This window comes from Pelodiscus sinensis, chromosome 4 (assembly GCF_052426305.1).
Source record: "Pelodiscus sinensis isolate ZL-2025 chromosome 4, ASM5242630v1, whole genome shotgun sequence".
NCBI classification, from domain to species: domain Eukaryota; kingdom Metazoa; phylum Chordata; order Testudines; family Trionychidae; genus Pelodiscus; species Pelodiscus sinensis.
The window spans coordinates 76,589,432-76,615,545 of record NC_143055.1 but is presented as its reverse complement, the minus strand read 5'-3'; the positions used below and the strand labels follow the sequence as shown (position 1 = coordinate 76,615,545).

General features: G+C 42.6%; 2 protein-coding genes across 6 annotated transcripts in view; one reads left to right on the top strand and one right to left on the bottom strand.

Annotated features, from left to right (window-relative positions):
• The window catches only part of FNIP2 (folliculin interacting protein 2), a 73,093-nt gene extending 65,966 nt beyond the window's left edge, over nucleotides 1-7,127 (top strand). For all 4 annotated transcript variants that reach the window (XM_006121871.5, XM_014572962.4, XM_014572963.4 and 1 more), the window contains 2 exons: nucleotides 84-199; nucleotides 2,942-7,127. In XM_006121871.5, coding sequence (XP_006121933.3) covers nucleotides 84-199; nucleotides 2,942-3,020 — 195 coding nt within the window. In that variant the 3' untranslated portion in view covers nucleotides 3,021-7,127. The remainder of the gene's footprint in view (nucleotides 1-83; nucleotides 200-2,941) is intronic.
• The window catches only part of SPMIP2 (sperm microtubule inner protein 2), a 104,441-nt gene that overhangs the window by 39,972 nt on the left and 38,355 nt on the right, over nucleotides 1-26,114 (bottom strand). For both annotated transcript variants that reach the window (XM_075930141.2, XM_075930139.2), the window contains exon 4: nucleotides 10,494-10,656. In XM_075930141.2, the coding sequence (XP_075786256.2) occupies nucleotides 10,494-10,656 (163 nt within the window). The remainder of the gene's footprint in view (nucleotides 1-10,493; nucleotides 10,657-26,114) is intronic.

Genomic DNA, 26,114 nt, shown 5'->3' with positions numbered 1-26,114 from the left:
TTATATAAAATAAGTTTGCACCTTTACAATGGTTTCACATGAAAGCTAATCAATTCTTGAAATTTCTGGTGTGTTTTTTACAGTGTATAATGCATCTTGAGGATAGGCTACAGGAGATGTACCTCAAAAGCAAAATGCTCTCCGAATACCTGCGAGGACATACAAGAGTCCATGTAAAAGAGCTAGGAATTGTATTGGGGTGAGTATGATGTAAAGCTGCAATAAACTGCTGTTTAAGATTGGGTGGCTAACTTCCCTTGAAGTTCAAACGCTACTCCACTGTTTAGTGAGAAGGCTTGCTTCTCTTTCACACACAAACCTACTGGACAGTGAGATGCTAAGTAAAAGTGTGAAAATGTGTGCCTTTGAGCTGTTTTTTTTTTTAAATTTATAATAAAGAACATTATTTTTCATAAGCAGTTTGACAGGATGAAACAAGCAAAGTCCCATTCTGTTACCAGTCAATTAAATCATCTATTTTCCCCTTTTTGTATCTCTTTGAGGATGGGCAGAAGCAGTGCCACCAAACATTTGTTCTGGATACAAAAATTATGTGTGGAGAAATGAACAGCAATTCTCTATTCAGGAGATAGTCAAGTGTTTTTACTCAATATGCAGCCTGTACATGTGCATCTGTCAACATCCTGAAACCCAAACACACACAACTGTTTTTAGTGTGTTAATCGGGCTGGCTTCTGCTCTTTGCTCCTCTTTCCCACTAATTTTGTTCTCTACAATAATTGAAAAGCCCATCTTTAGAAATAAGACAGACAGAAATCAGTTCTGATATTAATTCACTGTAACGGTTGAAAATACAGGCTAGCCTTCTTGATAGGTTATCTTCTTATTTAAATATAATATAAGAAGTTGGTGGTCACACCCATTCTGAATCTTCAGAATCTTACTGCTGTTAATCATGTGTGACAAAAGCAATAAGTGGTTTTCTTTTTGTTATGTTTTTTTAAAGCAGCTCTGAACAGTAACTCAGAATCACTACGGTGAATAACTTGGTTTTGTTTATGAAGTTTTTCTCAGTTCACTTTTCAGCCTTACTTCTCTGGTCCCATAACCAGATGAAGATACTGTGACCACTTTTTCTTCTCTCTCACTCTATCAATCTTATATGTATTGTTTTTCATTATTTGGATTACAGTAAAACTCCATTGGTCTGGCATCCAGTGCTCCGGCACTCCTAATGGTCCAACACCATTGGGAACCCGGAAATATTCCGGGCAGCCGGACAATTGGAGCTGCTCTGTGCCCGGCTTCCCCGATTCAGCCACTTCCTAAACTGACCAGCAGCTGAATCGGGGAAGCCGGGGGCAGAGCAGCTGGGGTGCTGCTGAGTTAGTCCCGTAGCACCGCCCCTCGGGGCTGCAGGACCAACCTGGCAGCACCCCTACTGCTCTTGGGGACGCCTGGGGCAGAGTAGCTGGAGTGCTGCGGGGTTGGTCCCGCAGCACCGAGGGGCGGCGCTACGGGACCAACCCAGAAGCACCCCAGCTGCTCTGCCCCAGGCATCCCCAAGTCAGCTCTGCTGAAACTGACCAGTGGCTGATTCTGGTCAGCCGCTGGCCAGTTTCAGCAGCGACTGAATCAGGGACGCCTGGGGCAGAGCCGGACTACCAGAAGGGGGGGCTATGAGGAGTCTGGGGTGGCATCCCCCCCACCTCACTCCAGACCCCACCCCACTCCAGGGTGGCATAGCCCCCTCTTCCGATACTCTGGCATATCTGATAATCCAGCACCCTCTGGGTCCTAAAGGTGCCAGATTATCGGAAGTTTACTGTACTATAGAAGCCTAATCGTGGACCAAGGCCCCACTCTGCAGGGTGCTCTGGAAACACAAAACAAAAGTGCTTGCAATTGCTCTGGAATTTCTTGCAATTTCTTATTGTTCCATTTTTTGTTTTTAAATAATAATAGAGATATCTTGCTCTTATATAGCGCTCCTCATTTGCTGACTTCCAAGCACTTTACTGAGATCAAATCATTACCCTCATTTTACAGATGGGTAAACTGGGGCACACAGGTTACAGAAATTGCCCAAGGACACTCAACATGCCAGTGACAGTACTGGGAATAGAAATCTGGTCTCTTGAATCCCAGTACAGTTTTCTAATCACTTCACACTGCCTCCCTTCCGTATTTTGTTTTCCATCTTCTTTTACTTTCCCTCCCCCAGATACATGACATGTTCCCATTCTGTTTCTCATCAAATGTGCCCAACATCCCATGTCCGAGTCAAAATCCCATAGCTGAAGTGACTTGAAACTGACAGGGCCGTGCTTTTTCTTGTCAAGCTACTTCAAGCTATAATGCGACTCAGATCAGGTGCTGTTGTCAAGAACTGCTACTGAGGTTTTGATGCAATGTGCATTTGGAATGTTAAATTACTGTGGCTGCAGTCTCAGTTTGTGGAATCTTTTAACTCTAACCTGGAGTTCTAAAGCACCACTGCTGACTTAAGAACATGAACCTCTGTCTCAGGACCTTCAAAGCGGTTGAGGTGCTGAACCACTGAGCCTTTGTGATTTTGATTATATAGAACACTCTGCAAAAACTATTTTCTTCAAATTGGTGTGTGTTTAGTACTGATGCAGTAGAACCGGATTAATTAATACTACTGGCTAAGAAACTGAATTTTGTGAATTAGTGAAGAATTTAAAAGCAAAAAAAGATAATGCACCGTGTTAACTGATCTCTTATTGTGTAAATAAATATTAGACATTTATTAATATGTGATGAATGTTCAAATAATAAAACTAATAAACCCTTAGTGATAAGAGACCTCACTTCAGCCTGTTAAATCACCAACAATATAGGGAGTGACTGCCAAGTATTTCTTGTCTGGATTTGGGAGCAGGAGAGAGAATTTTTGTTTCCTGTAAAAGGTGGATGTATATATTAAAAAACCTTCTTCCTTTTCTTAAACTTCTAGGATTGAATCCAATGACCTGCCTCTGTTGGCTGCTATTGCAAGCACGCATTCCCCAAATGTTGCTCAAATACTCTTATAAGCTGAAATCTCAGGATAGTCATTCCCTAAAAGCAAACTACAGGAGTCTTGAAGAATTCAAGTACCAAGCACTGGCAGAGGGGCACAGTGAGGGAAGCAGGTGATGACCGTGCTTTCCAACAGCTTTTGACTCTGACTTTCAGCTGGATGCTTTATTTGAAGACTTCAGTTTACATAATGTAAAAGACATTCAGGTGGTTTGTTGGGGTTTTTCATTTTGGTTTATTTTTTACACTCACATCTGAGTTAACGAATCATGAAGGTGAATTCATCTTTGTGGTCTTTTTAAATGACAAAAGTAAACACTACAGCGAACACTGAACTGTCAGCAGAAAACACTGCTAAAAACATCAAGTGGCAGTAAAAAGAACAGGTGGAATAAGATGGGCCTTCTAATACTGCACTTGGGATCGCATGGTGTTTTGTGTGCTTCTTTGGTTGTGTAACTGGAGTTGTAAACTATGTACATAGCATTCCAATACAGAGATGTTTGAATGGGTCATGAAGTTTTGCAGAACACAAACATCTTTTTGTATTGTAGTAGTGGCCAGCTGAAAACAAGCAACTTTTACTAAGCAGCTGAATTATGTGGCATGTGTGAGGTTGATATTGTGGGTTTTTTTTAAAAGATGAAAGGAAGCTGCAGCTGCTTCTAGTTTTACTAATGAGGAAACCGAATGAGCTCTGATTATAATTTGTGCCACCCCAATATTAGGCTGAAGAAGGCTTTTTGAAAGAGGAGGATTTTTTTAGGAAGCTGTATGGAATTTCTACTTCACGTTTACATTGTTGCATTTGCAACATTAATAGATTTTTTTTTTTAAGTTTCTCTGACCTATAAAACTGGGAATTGGTCCTAAGTCTTAATGGAGTCGGATATTACCATCTTAGAGATTTGTTTGCCAAGCTAAAGTACAGTATGTGTTACTGAATGTTACTCTTTGTGTGTGTGTGTGTGTGTGTGTATGCGCACGTGCACACACATGTACAAATACCATCCAATTGCCATAAAGTTAAAAGTTTATTTTTTTTAAAATTCACTAGTCAAATGTATTACTATTATTTGGAAACGACTCTTTAGTCACACTGGAAGGAGGTACTGTTTTTAAGTTAAACAGAGGATAAAGGCAAGCCTGGGCACCATGATTTATTAGTATGAACATTTGCAAACGTCCACTATGATTCAGCAGAACTTTTGCACTATCATCTCAGTGCCTTCTGATCTATTAAGGACTCACTTATTTGAGGAAGAGATCAAATAGTTCATCCCTCCAGTTTCTTATTGTTCCATACAATAAATTACAACTATCTAATATGCTCTGCTCACAGGCATAGTTAACTTTTTGCTATTTAAATGCCATGTGTACACACTAAGGTACAAAGTTACTTTTTTTCATCAAACACTATTGAGGATCATATGAAACTATTTAGGTCAAGAAAGGGCAAAGCGAAATAAGATTATTTTCAAATAAAGGAAGCAAGAAGCAGAGAACCCCCACCCAAGCAGCGTGTTAGACTATCAGACATTCTATGGCAGCCCAGAGGTGGGTAATATAGGTCACTTTTGGCTCTTAATATCAAGTTGTCTCAATACTCATTTAGAAATGATGAACTCTTCCTACTAGAACCATTCCTGCCTGCTAGGATTCATTAATTGGCTCACTGAATTATCCATGCTGGTGATTCCAGAATTCACAGTGTTGAAGGGACACATTTTAAGTACAGCTTTGCTTTAAAAAAACCTAATCACTAGGGTAATACAAAGAGAATCTTCAAGAAATAAAGTGAGAAAAGGTGAGTATTATGGTGTTTTCATTTTGTTCTAAATAGGACAGAAAATGGTCCTTAGCCTTGTTCATTTCTCTTTCTCATTCTGCGAGGAACATGTAGCTATACCATGAGAAATTTATGTGTGGAAGGTTTGTGTGTTCAAGTTGAAGTCCTCTTAATTTCCAAGTATGATTTCTAAACAGATAAGATTATTTAAGATCTGGGTTCTCCAATCTAATATTTCAGATGCCTCCTTTTGCTTAGTACTTTGAGGATATGTTTACACAGTAATAAAACAACCATGGCAGGCCTGTATCAGCTAACATAGGCTGCAATATAGACTTCCATGCTTGAGACTGTGGGATATTTCCCCCTCACAGGGTCCCAGAGCCTGTGCTTTAGCCCGAGCCCAAATATCTACACAACAGTTTCATAGCCATGCAGCCCAAGCCCCATAAGCATCAGTCAGCTGATATAGGCCAGTCATAGTACTTGATAGCATGGTAGACACATTTCTATACAGTTTAGGCTTTTCGCCAATATCCTCTGTACAGGGGCTTCTGTAGTTCCAGAGGTTTGGGTTATCTCTTTTGCTGATCTATGCAGGCCTTCTGGTTTGCCCGGATTTGGGTTCCCTGAGCTGCATTAACCTCCATTTCATGATTTGCTTGAAACCAAATCATATAGAAAGTGCCCCTGTTGTCAAACTTCCTTTTTTCCAATTAGTGAGGGTATAGTTATGTGTAATGACTTCCTTAGTGAGTACACAAGAATTCTGTGTAATATGCATTTTCCTTACTTCATGTCCTGTAGGTTTTTCATGGTAATTTTGTTTGTCTAGTTCCTGTTTATATTCAACCAAAAATGGCTTGTCTTGCTTAATACAAACTGACTCAAGCCCCAGTTTTACAGAGATGCCTGCAAGTGGACCACTGTATCCACGTGGAGAGCCATTGACAGCATGTCATCCTGAACATATGTTGCAGGATTAGTACCTTGATCAGAAACCCTTAATTTAATACTTAACCCCCTAACAAATGCTGCTGTGTTTGATAAGATTATAAGTTAATTTAAGAATATGTATGGAATTGGTGATTCAGAAGCTTTTCCTCAGCTTAAAATCTTTACAGTGTAGTCACTATCTTTTATATAACTTTGCTGCTGTTTACAAATTACACTATGAGACTGCCCTGTTTTATAGTCTCAAATTTGATTTCTAAAATTAAGGTTTGTATACTTCTTAATTTTTTTTAAAAAAAATGGTGGCTTTAGCCTAAAAAAACTTAAATATTTCTCCTTCCCACCAAACATACTACCTCAGTTGACAGGATACTATCTTTAGGGCTTCTTCAACTTTTTAAGTCTTACCCGTTGAACATTTTTGTAGCATCTTGCTGGTTGGGCACGTTAGTGTAGCATGATAGAGCAGTAAGTACGTACAAATGTTGTGTTAGACATCTTTATAGCATGTTTGTTTTATTTTTTAATAGAATGAAAAGTGATATGAATGTACAGGGGAAAATGTTTAAAACCGTGAAATAAAAATGTAGCTTAAATCTTCAAGATTCCAAAGCTTTTTTTATTGTTATCGGTATTATAAATCTTTTGTAAACTTCTTACTACATATTTTTCTTGTTTTCAAGTGAGTGAATAATGTTTCAAAACCCTTCAGAAATGCAGTTTACACTTTACAACTTGAAGAATGTACACTCTTTAGATTATTACAAACTTTTACAAACCTGGGGGACAAATGCCAATACAGATGAAGCTGTAGGACTGCATCTAAAGCAGTTTTAAAAAGAACTAGACATTTTAATCTAGTTTATAGCTTACCAAATATTAATGAATTTTAGTTAGTTATTTTGCTTTAAACGTACAAATATATACTTTAATTCTGTGTGTTTCATTGGAGGACAAAATTATAAATGTTTTGCTTATATATATTTTCACTTTGATAATGAGTCCCTTTAACAACACCAAACAGTTGTATGTAAAGGTGACACAACTTGGTCACTATCTAAGTAACATTTTCCTTTCCCCACTCTCCACTCTTGACTTAAAGGGACTCAAATCAGAATTGAGTCTAAACTGCCAATTATACACTATCCATTAGCTACTCCCATTAAATGGATCATAATGACATACCTATCCATACTAGAAGCAAATCTGATTATTACAATTGCATGTTTTATGACATTTCATTTTTGAGGATTGACTGAATGGGTATCAGTCTCAAACTGTGTGAATTTTTTTTTTAAACTGCTGTTTATGTACCATGTTGTTTTGGTCTATTTCTTTTTAACATTTGGTGCAATAAATGATTTGAATTTGGTTTAAATTGTCTGGCATATTTGTTTTCCTTTTAAATCTCTTCCTGAAATGCTTTTCTGCTTCTGGTCGAAAAGGCTGATATTGAACACTGTGCAGCTGGGTACAGTTGGCTAGTACCATTAGCAGTTGAGCAGCGGAAAGATATGCCATTGTAATAGATCAGGGATGGGCAATCATTTTTTTTACTGGGAGCCACTTCAGAAATTTTTGGAGTAGCTCTGGGCTGCACCGGAAGGGGCGGGGCCAAAATGGATCATACCCCTGCTTCGATTGGACTGGGGCTAGGTAAGCGCGTGAAGTCTTTGCTCCCCACCAGAGGTTCCCCCAGGCGACTTCGCGTGCTCCCCCTTCTTCCCTAGCCCAATCAGGGCTTTGGGGCAGCAGAGCGTGCAAATGCTTCTAAGTGCCGCACACTCCTGGCAGGGTGGAGGAAACTTTGTGTGCTTCCTCCCACTTCCAGACCCTAATTGGCCTGGGTGTAGGGAAGTGGCAGGGCTTTCATGGGCTGTTTCCAGCCCGTGGAGGCCCTTTTCTTCACCCCTGGTTTAGGGCACCATTTGGGCTAAGTTATGTGGTTACCTGCTGTTGAGTGAAAATGTCCACCTAAGTTTGGGATGAGTCCGTAAAATTGATCTTTACCTAATAAGGCTGAGAACTCTAGATAATGCATTTACTCTTTTATAATGTTATTTTAGGGCAAATTTTATGAATTGAATGAGGGGGTGAGAATGGGATGGAATATCAGCAGTTGGACAAGAAGCAGGAACATAAATTGTATGTTATCAACAGATACTGTAGGTCAGTACACATGCAACACCCAAGCAGAAGGATCAGAAAGTAGGCCAGGCTCTCTACATTTGTAAATACATTTAAAAAAACTTAGACTCTGTATGAGGTGGATAATGAGTAATAAAATTGATAGGGTATTCAAACCAAATTAAAGTACTCAAGGCTTGGGGATATAATTTTTCACTAACTTCAATTCCACTATTTGACACCTGCCAAAAATATTCTGATTTGTTTAAAAAAATGTGGCCTGAAACAAAATTAACCTGATACTAGTGGCAGATACCTGGTTTGAGATTTATTTTCCATAAAATAAATGGCAACTGGAATTACAAAGCTGGTGGTGATGGGTTTTCTGGTTTTTTGTTTTTGTTTCGTTTTTTTACTGTAGTGGGCTACAGATGATAGATCTACCGTGGGCTTTATGCAATTACTAGAGGCACCCGACTTGCAATGCGATCAGTTCCTGGGGAAGTGTTGCAAGTCGGGGGCATCGTAACTTGAACCCTCATTTACCATAGGCACTATGCGCCGTCATAAATGCGGTCCAAGGACGGAAGTCGGGGGTTTTTGGCCCCTTCCACACTTACAAAAATGGTTGTAAGTATGGGGGGTTGGAACTTGGGCGGCTGCAAGTCGGGGGCCTCCTATATACTAACTCTGGTGTGAAACAAAGAAAAATAGACTTTTTTTAAAAAAAAAAAAGCTTTTCCCTCAAGTACAGGCGATATGATAAAATATGGGTAGGATGAAGTCAGTTCAACCAGTGATGAATTAATATATTCTTGCTATTCTGTCTTCTGTATACATACAATTGAAGGAAAAGCAATGGAGTGAAACTAAAAATGCAAGACAAGCTTTTAGATGTGGGAAAAGACAGCTGGGTGGGTTAGTAAACAAAGCATAATACTTTGACCTATGATACTTCTGTTCCCACATAAAATTAGCTTAATTGCCACATGCTAGTAATCCACATCCTGGAAAACTACCCTTGTAATATGTCACAGTCAATCTTCTGTTTTGGCAGAATCCCAGGACTAAGACAGACTAAGAATTACAAGTAGTGAACTACATGTTGTCCAGAGATCCTTCAAGATCAAGACAGCACTAGAGAGTTAATGAGTGACTGTCTCAAACTTTACAAATAAATACAATGTTCTATAAACTAAATGTTGGAGTTACAATGATCCCATGGTGATCTAGAAAAGCCTTTGACGAGAGAGACCCATTGTCTTTTCTGTGAGAGAAGATGTTCCTGTACAGAGAGCAATCTGTTGCCCTATTACAGATGGAGTGAGAACTGTTTTCAGTTGAAGAATGGATTCATGAGTGTTTTGTTCCATGACATTTCCCCTACCACAGTGTTGAGGTGACTAGGGTATCCAACTTGAAGTACATGGAAAGAGAACTAGAGCTGGTATCTAATGAGCAACAAAGTGGGTCCTCATTCTGCATCTGAATTCCAACACTGCCTATAAACCATTTATTTTCAAATATGAACTGTTGGGCAGTTTTGTTTTTACTCCTGTACCTCTGCGGTCTAGATGCATGCATTCACACACACACTCACACTTTCTCTTTTTTTCTCTCGACCGTTACTCTTCTCTTGGTATTTGTTTACTCATCACAAACAAATCCATAATGTCTTGGTGACTTAGTGCTACAACTATTCCTAAGTTCCGATGATATTGTACACTTCTGGTGCTAAGACTCATGTTTTGAGATTCTGTGTGGGCATTAAAAACCTGTAAAAAGACTGTCCTGATGATGTTGATCACTTTAATTTCAAGTATGTTTATGTAACTAAACTTTCTTGGACAGGCTGAACCTCTCCAGTTCGGCACCTTCATGACCTGACTGGTGCCAAACTAGAGAATTTGTCAAATTACAGGAGGTAAATGTTGTGTAGCAGCATTACCAACACTTCCATTGTTTGTTGGCCTCTTAGAAGACATTTAAGGGGCAAATTAGACCTAAATAACAACACAGAACACTGAGAGCCAGGACTGGTGGCTGTAAACCAGTGGTCCCCAACGCGCTTCCCATGGGCACCATGGCGCCCGCTGGGCCATTTCTGTGTGCCCACCGAGTGATTGGGGCCAGCCCCGTCCCTGGGCGTGTGGCGCATGGGCGGTGCCGACCCCTGGGCACGCAGCTTATGGGCGGCCCTGTCCCCGGGTGCACGGCGCAAGGGCTGTGCCAATCCCGGGCGCGCGGCGTGTGGGCGGTGCCGGCCCCCGGGTGCCCAGCAGCCCCCAAAGGTTGGGGACCACTGCTGTAAACAAACTTTATGGAACTCCGGTAACTTGGCCACACGCTTGTTAAGTGGACATCTAGCTAACAAATCATTCCAGACCATGGCGGTCACAGGACTAGAGAGGTTCAATCTGTAGTACTGAATATGTGATTCTCTTGATAGCAAATTATTCCCCATTTTAAAAGTCCTACAGAAAGTCCTACAGCACCAGGACCAAACTGCACAACTCTAAGATGCCAGTTTCCTACTTGCATCTATTATTTCCTTGACATTTACCACAGCTTTGATTTGAAATATTCAGCTATACCTCTACTAGAGAAAGTACCATACCTTTAACCTGGGAAGTGAAGATGCCCTTGATGACCAGTTACCCCTGGTCATTAGGGCCCATTTGCTGTTTGCGTGATGGAAATTGTCATAGTCAGTGCAATTCCAGGCAATCTTGCCCCTGGCGTTGTAGCCTTGTATATCAAGAATACTGGGTGGCGGCTGCCTAAAATTTAAAAAGCAGGGGAAAATCAGCCCTGAAAACAAGTTATTCCTGATACCATTATTTTGATTAGCATTCAGAATTCTTTACATAAGATTTCAATATCTCTAATAGGAAAGGGTTGTTAATTCTAAAGACTTTTTGACGAGGAACTTAAAACAAGATTGCTTCTATTAATACTTACACCTATTCTGCTTCCCAGAAGAATGACTATAGATCTAAAGATGTCAGCTTTTTTAGTAGAGAATGCAACTTGTAGGTACCTAGGTTTCAACTTATATAATTAACACGATTGCAGTTAAACTGTAAAGACTTGGCCCATCTAGGGCCATTGTTCTGTGCAGTCATACAGAACTTTCCAGTTGGATAACCAGTCTCTTCCCTACCTTGCAGGGCCAAAGCTCTCCCCTCCTTACTTTACTCAGTGGTAAACATTTATGGGACAGATGCTGAGCTGATATGTAATAATTTTGAATAATGCTATATCATTTTATTAATACTTTGTGACCTGGGCAGTGAGGGGTAGTTATGTACTGGGGTAATAGAGAGTTTGTGTCTACAATATGTGAATTCAGTGGGGTCTTTGTATAAAGACAACACAGTTGCTTTCCAGAAAAGAACACCCGTATATACTTTAAAGACAATAGGGTAAGCTGTTAGCTTCAAGGATCCTGTCTCTCTAGCAAGTTGCAAACATTGTTTTGCTGAAACTGGGAGTCTTTTTAGTGAAGAAGTGCACTAAAGAGTTAAAAAGTTCACTTGCCCTAACTGTCAAGGGAGACCAGCAAACACGGAGAACAAGTCTGTGGAAGGAGGCTAAGAAGCTGGACTTTCCCAGAGCCTGGGATGCCTTAGGGAAAAGTCAGACATGTACAGTCTGGTTTATTGTTCTTTAAAATACATTTTTCTTGTGAAAGCTTTTGTTCTATATGAATACAAATTTGTTTTAAGGAAGCTGTTTGGTCACTGATTACCACTACTATGGTCCCACAGGGAACAGAATTGCAGAGTTGGGGCATAAGTCAAACCTACTGTGGCAAATTATAGTGGATGCACAGTAGATTGCAACACAGGGCCCAGTTTAAGAGTCAGAGAGTTGTGTAATTCCATCCTGACAGGTGTCTGCTAGAGAGGCGTGAGATCCCGAGTAAATGTACTCAGAGACTAAGAGGGGTCTGGGAAAGTCACTCCCTGGGAGTAGAGAGCTGTGTATGAGGGACTGGAGTTCATTAGTCTGCAGTTACTCCCTCAGAGCAGGGAGTTGGAGTTAGTTCATTCAAAGATGGGGGAGTTACAGGAATGACTCTAAAGAAAGGGTATACAAGGTCTGCACAGTTGCCAGGGAGACTGCCTCTGGACTGGCACACAGAGCAGTGAGCAGGCCTGGGTCCCTCTACCAGCCACAGGGGAGGCATATGAGAAGACCTCCTAAGACCACTGGTACAGAAAGACTTTGATACCCCAAAAGGGGTAGTCAGTAGCAGGGATGGGGAACCTAGGCTTGATCTGGCCAGGAAGGCTTGGGGCTCCCTTCATCCTCACAGTGGGGTTAGCTGGCACTTCAGCCATTTGGGGGGATGCTGGGTGTGCCAGTGCTGGTTTACCACTGCTGTGCTGGATGCTTACCCACACAACTCTGCTGCCACCTCCCTTACCCCACATGTATTTGTGACAAATGATTGACACCATGGACTGTGTGGGTTGCCTTTAACTGAAATGGATGAGATTTGTAAATGGAATACATTGCCAGCTTCCCCCCCACCAAGACCCCACAGTTGACTGTTTCCAGCTAGCTTGTTACACTATAAAATGGTTATAGAGGGGCCTGCTTACAGGTATGGCAATGTAAGGTTATGTACCACTGCTGACTCCATGCTTTGCGCATACCGAGCCCCCAGTCCAACTCCTCATAAAACGGGTGTGAGGTTGGCAAGTTGCCCAAGATGCACTTCTCATCCCTGTTAGTTTGACACTCTGTCTTGAGCCACTTAATCTACTCCCTGCACTGGATACTGGTCTAGCAAATTTCCAAGGTTTCCAGCTTGTTTGCTGGTATGTGTGATCGTTTCTGGAATTCTTACTGAAATCCACTGTGTTTTTCTAGCCTCACACCAGAAATTAACCAAAAATCTGATTGTGCTCCTGCAACCAATATGCTTTGAAAAGGATGACTTCTGGTCAGCCTCCATTACAGAGAAGGGCTTCCAAAGGTGTGTATACAGCTTGGCAATCAGTAAACAATGGAAGGGTTAAATGCTGAGCTGCTACGCTACAGCAAGGGGTGCTGTTTGTTTCCCTGGAGTGGCTTGGTAATTCTTTGGATAGAGAAGACAAAGGAAGTCAGTGCATCAGAGTGTAGCCCACTTTTGATGGCCTCCTAAGGAGCCCAGTTGTGGGGATTGTGTCTATACTGTGAAATAACAGGCTTAAACCCTGGATCCCTGTTGGCTACTGGGTCCAACTCAAGAATCTGAGGGCACGTCTACACTAGGAAATTATTTTGAAATAACTACTTCAAAATAGGCTGCCCACACTATAGGGAAGCCTCTAAATTAGTCTGAGGCAGGATCCCTTAGTGTGGACATGCTACCTTGACTTAAAGCCCCAAGAAGCACTGGAAAGTAATTACTCTGACTCTGGGAGTAGTTATTTTGAAATAGCAGCAGCGGAACATCCACCACTGCTATTTTGAAATAACTATTTTGAAATAAGCATTATTCCTTGTGGAAAGGAGTTATTTTGAAATAACCAGCCTGTTATTTTGAAATAACAGGCTTGGTAGTATGGATGTGCCACTTGCTATTTCAAAATAACTCCTTAGTGTAGACCAGGGCTGAGAGATTTGTGTATAGACAATACTCTTGGGTGCTTACATGGTCCCCATTAATAGTGTCTCATCTCACAACTTTTAATGCACTTACTTTCACAGTGCTCCACTGAGCTAGGGAAAGTAGTGCTATCCTCGTTTTACAGACATGGTGACAGAGAGACTAAGGGCATGTCTACACAGCAGCATTATTTCAGAATAGTAGATGTTGTTCTGAAATAATGTAGTGCACATCTACACAGGAAGCCAATTACTTCAAAATAAATTTGAAATAACAGGCTTCTTATTCCAACTTCTGTAAACCTTGTTGTGCAAGGAGTAAGAGAAGTCAAAGGAAGAGTGCTCTATTTCAAAATAAGTGCCGTGTCAATGTGCCCAAATTCAAAATAAGCTATTTTGACTTAAGCTACACAAATTTAGCCCTGCTGTGTAGACATACCTTAACTGACCTGCTCAAGATCACATAGAACGTCTGGCAGAGGAGGGAATTAAACTCTCATGTTCCAGGTTAGAGTCTTAGCAATGGACTATTCCAGTTAAAAAAAGGATGGTTGGGTATCAAGGCTGGGGGCTAGTATTTAACATCCTAAAAGACTTGTTTTTCTCTCCCTTTACTGTTCCAAAAGGTGAGGAACTATCTTCAGTTCTTACGAAGCGCCTTGTACTTTTCTATGTCTGTTTATACTCACAATTGTAATTTTATTATGTGCCATTTGTAGCAGAGACTTTGCTAAAGCATCCATCATATGGATACTGCCATAGAAATATTTTTTCTATCTTCTTCATCTTTCAATGATTGAGGGGAAAAGTCTTTGAAGTTTGAGAAACTGTGACAGTAGACAAGCCACAAATAGCATTATAGTGAAACTGTACCAGTCATTTCCTCAAGTCCTGCTGGGTAACAAACCAGTCTGATTGCATGATAGCATGCTATAAACATTCATACTCTACTCTTCTGCAGTTTCATGGAGTAATTTATGTGGAAACTTTCCCATTGACCTTCATAATGGCTTTACGTCATATATCAGAGCCAGCATGGTGTAAATAAAATGTGTATCCATACTCTGGAACAGCATGCTTCTGGTCTACTGAACCTCAGGCTATGTCACTTCAGCTTAAACATCCAGGCACCTATAAGCCAAACAGATACATTTTCTCCATCCTAATGCTTTTTCACATTAGACTCATAATGTGCCAACAATATTTTGAAAAAACTACTGCTGATAAACAAAATTTTGGATAAAAATTGTTTTTAAAAAAATTCTGCAAGTGATTTGTTCTGGGCTTTGTCTTCCCTGTTACTGTGTGTACAAAAACAGGACTTTTCTTATAAGCGTTTATCTCCTTATTTCTCACTAGAAGTCAGCCTCCATAGATGACTGAGGTCCCAGAGGTCTGTGACTTCAGGAGAGAATAACACCTTCAGGGGCTAATAACCAACCAATGAGCAAAGGTCTGGGGTTTGGCCCTCACAGTACAAGCTCTTGCTAGAGGACTTGGACTGAACTGAAGTTATGCCCCGTTATGCTAGGCAGTATAGCAACTAAAAGCAAAAGAAACACTGTCCCAAAAAGCTTACAACCGAGAGCCAAATCGGTGAGTGATTTGGGAGCTGGAGCTGGGACTTGGCTTCTATATGTGATGTGTTTGCCATTAAGCATCCCTTAAAGTGCAACAAATTTTAATCCCCGTTGATTGTTGCAGGATTCAGATTACAGGTAGAAGGCTCTCTCTGATTCATTCACCGAGCCCTGAAGAATTCTGTCCTTGAAAATCTGGTTTGATAAATGTATTATAATAATGGCATATATATATTTATATTAAAACAAGCTGACTTTTTTTGGAACAGACACAAGCACGTTCTTCTAGTGTCTGCACACAATGGCAAAAATCTCCTAAATATTGCTCTCTCACTCAAGCACAGTCTGCCACACCTTATTCTTATATGGTAATGTGTATATTAGTCACATACAAATATTAAAAATGCAGAAGTAAAACAAATATTAGCAAAACATCCTGGCTGTGTCTAGACACTCAAGTTTTTCTGCAAAATCATCTGCTTTGGCGGAAAAACTTGCCAGCTGTCTACACTAGCCGCTTGAATTTCCGCAAGAACACTGATGATCTCATGTAAGATAGTCAGTGTTCTTGCGGAAATACTGTGCTGCTCCCGTTCGGGCAAAAGCCCTCTTGCGCAAATCATTTGTGCAAGAGGGCCAGTGTAGACAGCACAGTACTGTTCTGCGCAAAAAAGCCCCACTGGCTAAAATGGCGAGCGGGGCTTTTTTGCGCAAAAGCGAGTCTAGATTGGCACAGACACCTTTCCGCAAAAAGTGCTTTTGCGGAAAAGCGTCCTTGCCAATCTAGATGCTCTTTTCTGAAAATGCTTTTAACGGAAAACTTTTCCGTTAAAAGCATTTCCGGAAAATCATGCCAGTGTAGACGTAGCCCCGATACTACAAGCAGGGTCTTAATACTATCCTTTGCACAATTTTTTTTTGCACTCACAATTAATCACCACCGCTTGATCCCACAACTTCAGTGCTATAATCTAGGCAGTTTATACTTCCACTAGAGGAGCTCCTGATAGGAAGGGGAAAGCATGCTGGTAACCTCTCTGAATCAGCCCACACAAGCAAAGACAACACACATGCAGCCAGTGTATTACACAGTTCTTTGTGGTACAGCAGTGGAATGTTGGTCATCAGTACTGGGTTTTTTTATGATTTTGGAAGCAGATTGTGGTCTAGTGATGATGGGCAATGCAGCCAAATGTCACAATAGCTATGTTTGGGCCTTCTGCTTGGGACATATGAATGTAAATTGAGTCTTTCCCACTTGAGCTAAAGAAGCATGGAAATCCCAATGGGGTCATGAGTTTTTTCTATATGCTTTAGTTGTAGAGCTGACATGCTATTAGTGTGGATTACATAGGCACCTAATCTAGCATGTTTCTTATAAAAGCCTTTAGCAATGTGCATGATGCTTGGCTCTTGTGTATTAGACTTTGAAATAGAGCTCTAGCTGAAGTGACTGGATGCAAGTTTTTAATTATCTGTAAGACTGATGAATGATAATGACATCATGTGATAGGGTGTTTACCCCACACTAGTCCTAAAGGAGTTAATGTGGCTCATGTGGAGTTAAATAACCTGAGAGGCTACACCTGAGGAAGAAATGACTTGCTAGACAAGCACTATTTGTGCATGGAGTGCAGCTGAGCCAAGAGCAGAGGAGCTGGTATAAGGCCAGGACATGAGCCGTAAGAAGGCTACAAGGCGAAAGCCTGCAATTTATCTCTGGGCAAAGAAAGAATGAGAGTGGTAGGGGCAGAAACCCTGGGACTGAAGCCCTGAAGGAAAAGTCTATCCAGAAAATAGGGGGAGTGGAAGTCTGATAAAGGTGGAATAGGAAATGGCCTACAGTTATGGCAGCAAAGTTTGGAATGTTTTAGACCTTTGCCATTGAAACTAAGTCCTGGAACCTGGTGGGTGGAGTGGGAAGGGGATCTGGCTTCCCCTATCAGCCACTGGAGAAGGGGCATAGCTTGGCTGTCAGTGATAACCAGTTCTCTGAGACTGATACCCCAGAAGGGAAAAACTATATAATGGTATGGTCAGAGAGCTGAGCCAGGAAGAAGGAGCACCCCCAAGTGATGGAGAGGAAGCACTGCAACTCCTGGACAGAAGAGGGTGTCAGATTAGGGGGAATTATTCCCAGATGTAGGCTGTGTGGAAGGGCCTCAGTTATGAGAAGAGTCGGATCCTCTTACAACTCCCCTCCCTTCTTCCCCCTCCCCCCCAAAAAAAGCATAACATGAATCCTTGGTCTCTGGGCTTATACTTTAGTGTACCTTCCATTAGGCTATAGCTACAGTACCATATAGCTAATTCACCTCTCTTGACATCATTGTAAGACTGCCTCTGCTAATACTCAAAACCATCATTTATTCCTAAGAGCTGCCAACATTGAAATAAAATAGTGTTGTTCCTTTGGTTAAAATGCTGTGTAAAAACTAATTGTGTTGCACTGAATTCTTGACATTATAGTTCCTAATATTTACAACTAAAATATTTTTCCTAGAAAGAATGTCACCTCTGAGGCAGAGAGAGAGAGAGGGGAGGGTGGAAGAAACAGCCATGGATGGTGTATGATTCCACAATTAGATGTAATCTGCTCTGACACTCTTGGGTTTATCTGTTGTTGGCTGACATTAGTGATATATTTAAAAAAATCCAAACCCACACCCACTGCATTTGAAAGGTTTATTCAATATGTGAGCACCCTTGCAAAATGAAAAGTTTAGTTTGCAAACTGGAAGGCTTCACTATCTGTAGCTTGATTGCTTAATAAGCTCCCTCCACAGACTGCATCCAAGCTGTCAGAGAATGTGAAAAATGTTCCCAATGCCACAGTGACATCACTAGCACTAAGCTGATAGCTGCTTATGGGTTCCAGCTGGGCTTTTGATTACTCAGAGGCAGTGCAGGCTAAGCAAATCTTGTTGTCTTACTCTTTGGAAGAATCCTCCAAAAGCTACTTCATTGCCAAGGTTTCTTGACTAAAATCTCTCACTAGCCAGGGAAATGCTGACTTTAGTACTTTGAAATATTTCAAATACAGTAACTTTCTATTAATTTTCCTGAATGCTGCTTTGTTTCCTATAGTCAAGTGGAACTAGATACTGCACTGCGTCCTTACAATTATGTAGTCCACTACAAATATTTCCTATTTAAATAAAATGGGTCTATTGTGTTTAAAATGATACTAGTACATAAATGTAAGACTGAATGTGGAAGTGCTATATGAAACAAAGTTGAGCACTTGTGGTTAACCCCTTCTACTATAAGTGGGGTTGAAACAGACACTGCAGAAGTATTCTACAAAGTGCAGCAACAGTAATTGTAATAAAGACGTCAAGATGTGAACATACGTAAACTAACTCACGAGGACCTTACTGGCTATTATCCTTGTATTTTTCCTTTCCTTTGGAGTGTTCCTACTCTTGCTCATTTTGACACATCTAAAATTAGATTGTAAGCTCTTCAATGCAGGCACCTGTCTGTGCTCTGTAAAGCATACAGCACACTTTTTTTGGATACAGGAATAAGGAGGGAATTTTGAAAAATGTTACCATATTTTCTCTAATTATCTGTCTCAAAGAGAATTAAGGGTCCTCTTCAGACACAAATGCCTTTTGTATAACGAATGGATACAGACATGTAATCCTGATGTACCACCATGGATTTCAGTGGAGTTATACCCAGAATGAATTTGGTTTAGCAATTCCAAGCCAAAGATAGTGATACCTGATATAAGTCAAGGGGTTGTGTATTTAACTGACAACACTGGATGTACAGACGACAAACTAAATATATGTGAAGTGACAATACCTACTACTTGGACGATTTCTTGGAGAATTTCAGAAACTTTAGTCTAGCTAGAAACTGGATTTGAACCCAGAGCTGTAGGTTGAGTTCTAAGAAAGTAGTTTTCAACCAGGGGTGCACACGTGCCTGGGGTGTTACCTACAGGTAAGCCTGTGTGGATACAAAGTTTGCATCTGCATCCAGCAAAAAGGGTCCATGAATATACACAAATTTACAAGGTTCTATCTAGAGGCCTTCCAGTGAGTAAAACTCATCTAAGGTACATCTACACAGCAGCATTATTCCAAAATAAGACATTATTCTGACATTCTGAAATAACATCTACGCTGCAAGCCTTAATTTTGAAATAATGTCAAACTGGAGAACTTTTTACTCTGACTTCTGTAACCCTCATTTCACATGGAGTAAGGGACATCTAAGGAAGAGTGTTCTTCCTTCGACTTCCTGCTGTGTAGACAGCACCAAAAGCTGAGTTAAGCTATTTTGACTTAAGCTACTCAATTGACGTAGCTGTACTTGCGTTGCTTATTCCGATGTTAGCCCTGCCGTGTAGACGTATCCCTAGATAACAGATTATTTAAAAAAGCAATAATGAAGTCAGTGCAAACTAATATTTCATACAATGACTTGTTTATACTGCTCTATATACTATATGTAAGTACAATATTTATATTCTTATTTTATAATACAGGCAGTCCCCGGGTTACGTACAAGATAGGGACTGTAGGTTAGTTCTTAAGTTGAATCTGTATGCAAGTCGGAACTGGCATCCAGATTCAGCCGCTGCTGAAACTGACCAGCGGCTGACTACAGGAAGCCCGAGGCAGAGTTGCTCTGCCCCGGGCTTCCTGGAATCAGCCGCTGATCAGTTTCAGCAGCGGCTGAATCTGGATGCCAGTTCCGACTTACATACAGATTCAACTTAAGAACCCCAGGCGTCCCCAAGTCAGCTGCTCCTGAAACTAATTAGCGGCTGATTCCAGGAAGCCCGGGGCAGAGCAACTCTGCCTCGGGCTTCCTGTAGTCAGCGCTGGTCAGTTTCGGCAGCGGCTGACTTGGGGACGCCTGGGGCAGAGCAGCTTGGGTGCTGCTGGTTGCTCCAGTAGCGCCGCTCCTCGGCGCTACTAGACCAACCCAGCAGCACCCAAGCTGCTCTGCCCCAGGCATCCTGATTCAGCCACTGCTGAAACTGACCAGCAGTGGCTGAATCAGGATGCCTGGGGCAGAGCAGCTGGGGTGCGGCCTGGTTGGTCCAGTAGCGCCAAGAGCGGCGCTACGGGACCAACCGGCAGCGCCCCAGCTGCTGTACCACAGGCGTCCGGAGAAAAGCCGCGGAGCACGGGGGCAGCGGGACAGCCCAGATGCACCGCAGCTCTCCTGCCGCTCGCGTGCTCCGCCGCTTTGCTCCCCGTCTCCCTGGTCTGCTGGTCTCCAGCAGACCAGGGAGACGGGGAGCAAAGCGGAGCAAAGCCGTGGAGCACGCCGGCAGCGGGACAGCCACGGCGCGTCTGGGCTGTCCCGCTGCCCCCGTGCTCCACGGCTTTGCTCTGCTTTGCTCCCTGTCTCCCCGGTCTGTTGGTCTCCAGCAGACCAGAGAGACGGGGAGCAAAGCCACGGAACACGCCGGCAGCGGACAGCCCAGACGCGCCACGGCTGTCCCGCTGATGGCGTCCTCAGAGGCTTTGCTTCCAGTCTCCCTGGTCTGCTGATCTCCAGCAGACCAGAGAGACGGGCAGCAAACCCCGTTCGACTTAAGTCAGATCCGCGTAACTCGGGGACTGCCTGTAATGATAAAATGACAGCATAGGAAATTTTTCAGTGATAGTGTGCTGTGATACTCTTATATTTTTATGTTGGATTTGTAAGCAAGTAGAGAAGAAACCTGGGGTAGACAGGACAAATCCGACTCCTGAACGGGGAACAGTAGTCTGGAAATGTGCAGAACCACTGGTCTAAGAGAACCATAGCCCATCTGTCAGGAGATGGAGCTGTGCTGTACCAATAAAAGCAAGCAGGATCTTATGAGGGGGATAAGGCAAAAAGCCACACTTATTGTAAAGATAATAATAAAAAATAAAGAAAAGATAGAAGCAAACAACATTGTTTAACTACTTAACCCTTATACATATAAACATTCATTCATCCATTCATTCAGGTTCTGTGTATTTGTTAGTTACCAGCCTGGAAGTTGCTTGTGACAGAATACTGGCCAGGTATTCTGTACACAAGTGATGGTAGTGGGGAGCGAAGTCCTGATCAGATGTGCATCTGAAGCTCCTGGTAGACTGGCAGCAGAACCTTGGACTCTGATTCTATAGGTTTTTTAGTCCAGTTCTTATAGGAATTTCTTCCTATGCCAGTCTATGGAAATTGCTGCATCATGCTGATGTCTTCAGGGTGGCTGCCAGGTGCTCGTCAGTGATCTCATCGGGTGGACCTCCAGTACTTGGTTTTCTCCACTTGACACCTTTTGGTTGCACTGGCACCTGACACCTTCTTCAGACCATTGTTGCGGCATTCTCAGGATGACACCTCTCAGAACCATTCATTCATCATCCAAGCACTCTCTCTCTTACATACATTCCCTAATTAATGTTTCCCATACAGTATTTCGTATAATAACAACTTTACATATTCAAGAGTTGTAGTTATAAAAAAAGTCACAAATTTCTGGGTGGCATTTCTTGAAACATTCTCTGAGTGCTGAGTTAGTTACAGTTGCTTTGAAGAGAATAGGCGTCAATTATGTAACAATGCCCTTAGTCAATTAAAGGGCTTTGCTCCCAGAGCAGAGTTAGTGGCTTGACAATGCATTGTTACAATGTATCTCTGCAATGTCAATTTCAAGCAGCCCCTTGCACACGCTTGAGCATGCCCTGGGACACGGGGGGAGGGGGGGGGGTGTAGCTATTTCTGGCTACATAGTCCTAATATTATATTCCTAACAAATTATATTCTAGAGGGGCAATAATTATAAATCTAAACATTTAACAATCTTAACAAATAATAGATCTAAATAATAATAATAATAATAAATCTAAACACTTTTAAGTTGAGGAATAAATTATGGGGAGTCACTTCCACTTGGGATTACATTTTTAATACATTGATATGTTATCCCTACAGCTGTGATTTTGCCATACCTACCTGCTCAAAGATGTACATGCTTGCATAGCAGCTTAATGCAGAATATAATCTTCTGTGTCTGGTCAAATTATTTCTCTCCCAATACAGAAAGAAGGCTAACTTTCATGCTGTTAGCATGAAACAGTGGAAAGACCACTGAACATAGTACATGTCTCTATGATGTTCTGTTGTGAGCCAACCTGGGGCATTACAAGATAGAAGTACTGTGACTATTTTAAGTCTTCTAGGGGATCTTTTCCATCTTGCTTTCCTTGCATCAAAGTTGAAGATGATTTTTGTAGCGAAATTGGAAAATCTTTTGGAGATGACTTTAATCCCTTAAGAGCATTGGGCAACTGTTTGAGAAAACAGGACCTGGTCAGTTTAGAAGACAAAGCTCTTAATCCAACTTGAATTCATACCATTTGATGATTTTGATCATGTGGAGATGTTTTAATTTCTTTTCAATCTTGACAGAGGAGCCATGACACCGATGCATAATATATTCTCAGCTTTTAAACCATTCCTGAAGCCTAATTTTTCCATTCCCCATCATGGAATGTGAGCAGCTTGACTCTGAGGGGGATAATTACGGCAATGTTCATAGGGGGTGGGGAGGAGGCATGTTCAATTTACATGCACAATTTCCATGCTTGCACATTACTAGTGCTTGTAAATTAGGCATGCAAATAAGCTCATTTTCAATGTGCGATTTCCACATCTGAAATGCCAAAAATCAGGCTCTTTATGTTGACTACTTTTTATGTACATTAAGCATGCATTTTATTCATAAAATGGAAAATAGTTTAGTCTCTGCTGTTTGTCTTCTCTCCTTATTGGTTGATGAACTTACAAAATAGAGTGGAATGTTCAGATTGCAATTTTAATTTAATGTTGATAAAAAGCTGAGGATCCAACTTTAGCTTAACACATTATGTCACCCTTTCAACAGCATTAACTTTGCCAATACTTACACAATCCTTTATCCATCTGGTTATCCTTTACTACAAACACCAAAAAAACCACCCTGAAAACCTGTTTTCTTACTGAACCAATCTGGATGTGTCATATGCCATTTGAAAATGCATCATTTGTCTAGGTGTCAGAAGCAACTAGCTTTACTTTAAAACATTGCCATTTACAGTACTAATTCTTTCAAGATTAGCCTTCATTGTAGATCAGGGGTGGGCAAAAGGGCCTCCGTGGGTCGGATCCCCTAATTGGCCTGGGGCTGGGGGAGCGTGTGAAGCTTCCTCCCGTCTTGCCAGGAGTGTGTGGTGCTTTGAAGTACCATGAGCTACTCACAGGCGGGGGGAAGAGCGGAGGAGGCTTTGCATGCTCCCCTGCCCCAGGCCAATTAGGAATAATGTGTGGGGGGCAAAGGTACTCCCTCACCCCCAGACCAATCATTGTCTGCTGGTGGGGTACCCGGATGTATCTTGGCTCCACCCCCTTCTGATTGATGCCACAAAAAAAAATTTCCAAAGTGGCCCCCGGCAAAAAAATTATTGCCCACCCCTGTTGTAGATAGTACTAGTGATTACCACTCTCCACATCATACAGACCATCTCAGTGTTTAAAACGGACTTTTTCTTGCACTGCAACTGGTTTGTGAATATGAATGGCTTATCCAATCTGTCCATAAAGGGCACATCTGAAGTTAGATTTTTTTTTTAGACTTTGACCTGGGACTGTCATCTATTATGTATATTGTACACTGTTTAGCTCAATGGGGCCCAGACTGATTATGGCTCTAAAGTACTACCACAGTATGTTTAATTTACATCCAAAAACTATGTTGAAGAACACTTCCGAGTGAAACACGCACAAGTTCGGAAGTGAGGGCGGTGGTGGCCCACCTCTTCCCAGCAGTGGGCTTCACACTATAATAAAGGAATGTTGAGACTCAGGGGTAAGATTCATTTCCAGGTTCAGAGGAGAGTGTACATATTCTAGTCCCTTTTGCTCCTGTTCCCACCCCAATGTCTGCTCCTGCCCTTGTTCCCGCCTGGTATAATGCTCTTTCTCCTACCTACCCATTTTCCTCTCTCAAATTCTATCCTTGTCCCACCCCTCCTCCTATCTCTTATCTTTGTGGTTTCCCCACACTCAGATTGAACACTCACCTGTTCCTGTCTTCTCCCTCCTCTGTTCATGCTCATTCCATCCACTTACACTCCTGACTCTATGCTTGTCCAAGGCTTATCCACCCCCATTTGCTCAAGCTCGCACCTGGCTTCCTGCCTTGTCTCTTTCCCATCCTTGTTCTTCTTGTCTGAAGCCCTCTCTGCATTTTAGTCAGGCAGCGGGTGGAGCATTGAGTGCACAGGATTGTCTCTGCTCTGAATGACTCTACTCAGTAACACCCAACAGAAAGGAAGAGCAATTGTAGGAAGAGTTTACCTCTGTCCCTGCAGCCCTGGGCTGGAGTATGTTGAATTGTTCTGTGCCAATAGCTTATGTGCAGTCTGATTGGCAGGTAGGAGCCATACTCAGTTGGATCTTCCAGACCATTCAGTTGCCAAACTGTAACAAGTTTCTGAACATTAAAAATTTCACTTTACAGAAGTTCATAACTTGCTCAAATTTTGAGGCAGATTTTTCACAGGAACGTCAAAAAGAACATCCTGGAAACCAGTGCAATTCCGTGCCAAGTCTTGAGTGTCTGCTCCAAAGAATGGAGTTACTAGAACTTCTTGGTAAACTGTTAAGAATTCTCTTTAATATGGGTAAAAATATTCTTCTCCTAACCTCAGCCTGAGAAACATCAGAACTATTTTAGCTGGAACGTAAACAGTTTTGAGACAGACATCTAGCATTGAAAATTTCAATTTGAAAGGTTTACGTATTCTAAACTCATAAGAGCCTCTTTTCAGTTCTTTTAACGGAAAGTGTTTACAATCCTTACCTATAAAACGTCTCTACCTGTGATCATAGATTGATTCTTTCTAAATTAAAGATTTTTCTCCCCTATCACTAAGACAAAGGAACGAATGAGTACAGGCAGTCCCCGAGTTACGCGGATCCGACTTAAGTCGGATCCGTACTTACGAACGGGGCTTTTCTAGCCCCGGAGGACGCGGGCGGCGAGACCGCCCAGATGCACCGCTGTCCCGCCGCCCGCGTCCTCTGGGGCAAGAAAAGCTGCTCCGTGTCTCCCTGGTCTTTTGGGGGGCCCCCTCCAGCAGACCAGGGAGACATGGAGCTAAGCCGCGGAGGACCCAGGCGGCGAGACTGGGGTGTGTCTGGGCGGTCCCGCCACCCGCGTCCTCCGCGGCTTTGCTCCGCGTCTCCCTGGTCTGCTGGGGGGGGGGGGGCGCAGCTAGTGTGCCCCCCCCCCCCAGCAGACCAGGCTTTTCTCACGGACACCTGTGGTACAGCAGCTGGGGCGCTGCCGGGTGGTCCCACAGCGCCGCTCCTCGGCGCTACTGGACCAACCTGGCAGCACCCCAGCTGCTCTGCTCCAGGTGTCCTGATTCAGCTGCTGCTGGTCAGTTTCAGCAGCGGCTGAATCAGGACGCCTGGGGCAGAGCAGCTGGGGTGCTGCTGGGTTGGTCCAGTAGCGCCAAGGAGCGGCGCTACTGGACCAACCCAGCAGTACCCCAGCTGCTCTGCCCCAGGCGTCCTGATTCAGCCGCTGCTGAAACTGACCAGCAGCTGACTACAGGAAGCCCGAGGCAGAGTTGCTCTGCCCTGGGTTTCCTGGAATCAGCCGCTGATCAGTTTCAGCAGCAGCTGACTTGGGGACACCTGGGGTAGAGCAGCTGGGGTGCTGCCAGGTTGGTCCCCGCAGCGCCGAGGTGCAGTGCTGCAAGGACCTACCTGGCAGTGCCCCAGCTGCTCTGTCCCAGGCAACCAGATTCAGCTGCTGTTGAAACTGATCAGCGGCTGATTCCACGAAGCCCGGGGCCGAGAAACTCTGCCTCGGGCTTCCTGTAGTCAGCTGCTGGTCAGTTTCAGCAGCGGCTGAATCTGGACGCCGGTTCCGACTTAAGTACAAATTCAACTTAAGAACAAACCTACAATCATTATCTTGTACGTAACCCAGGGACTGCCTGTACTATACTAGTGTACCACTCTCACCCAGTCCATGCTAAGCATCCATCCATTTCCTTGGA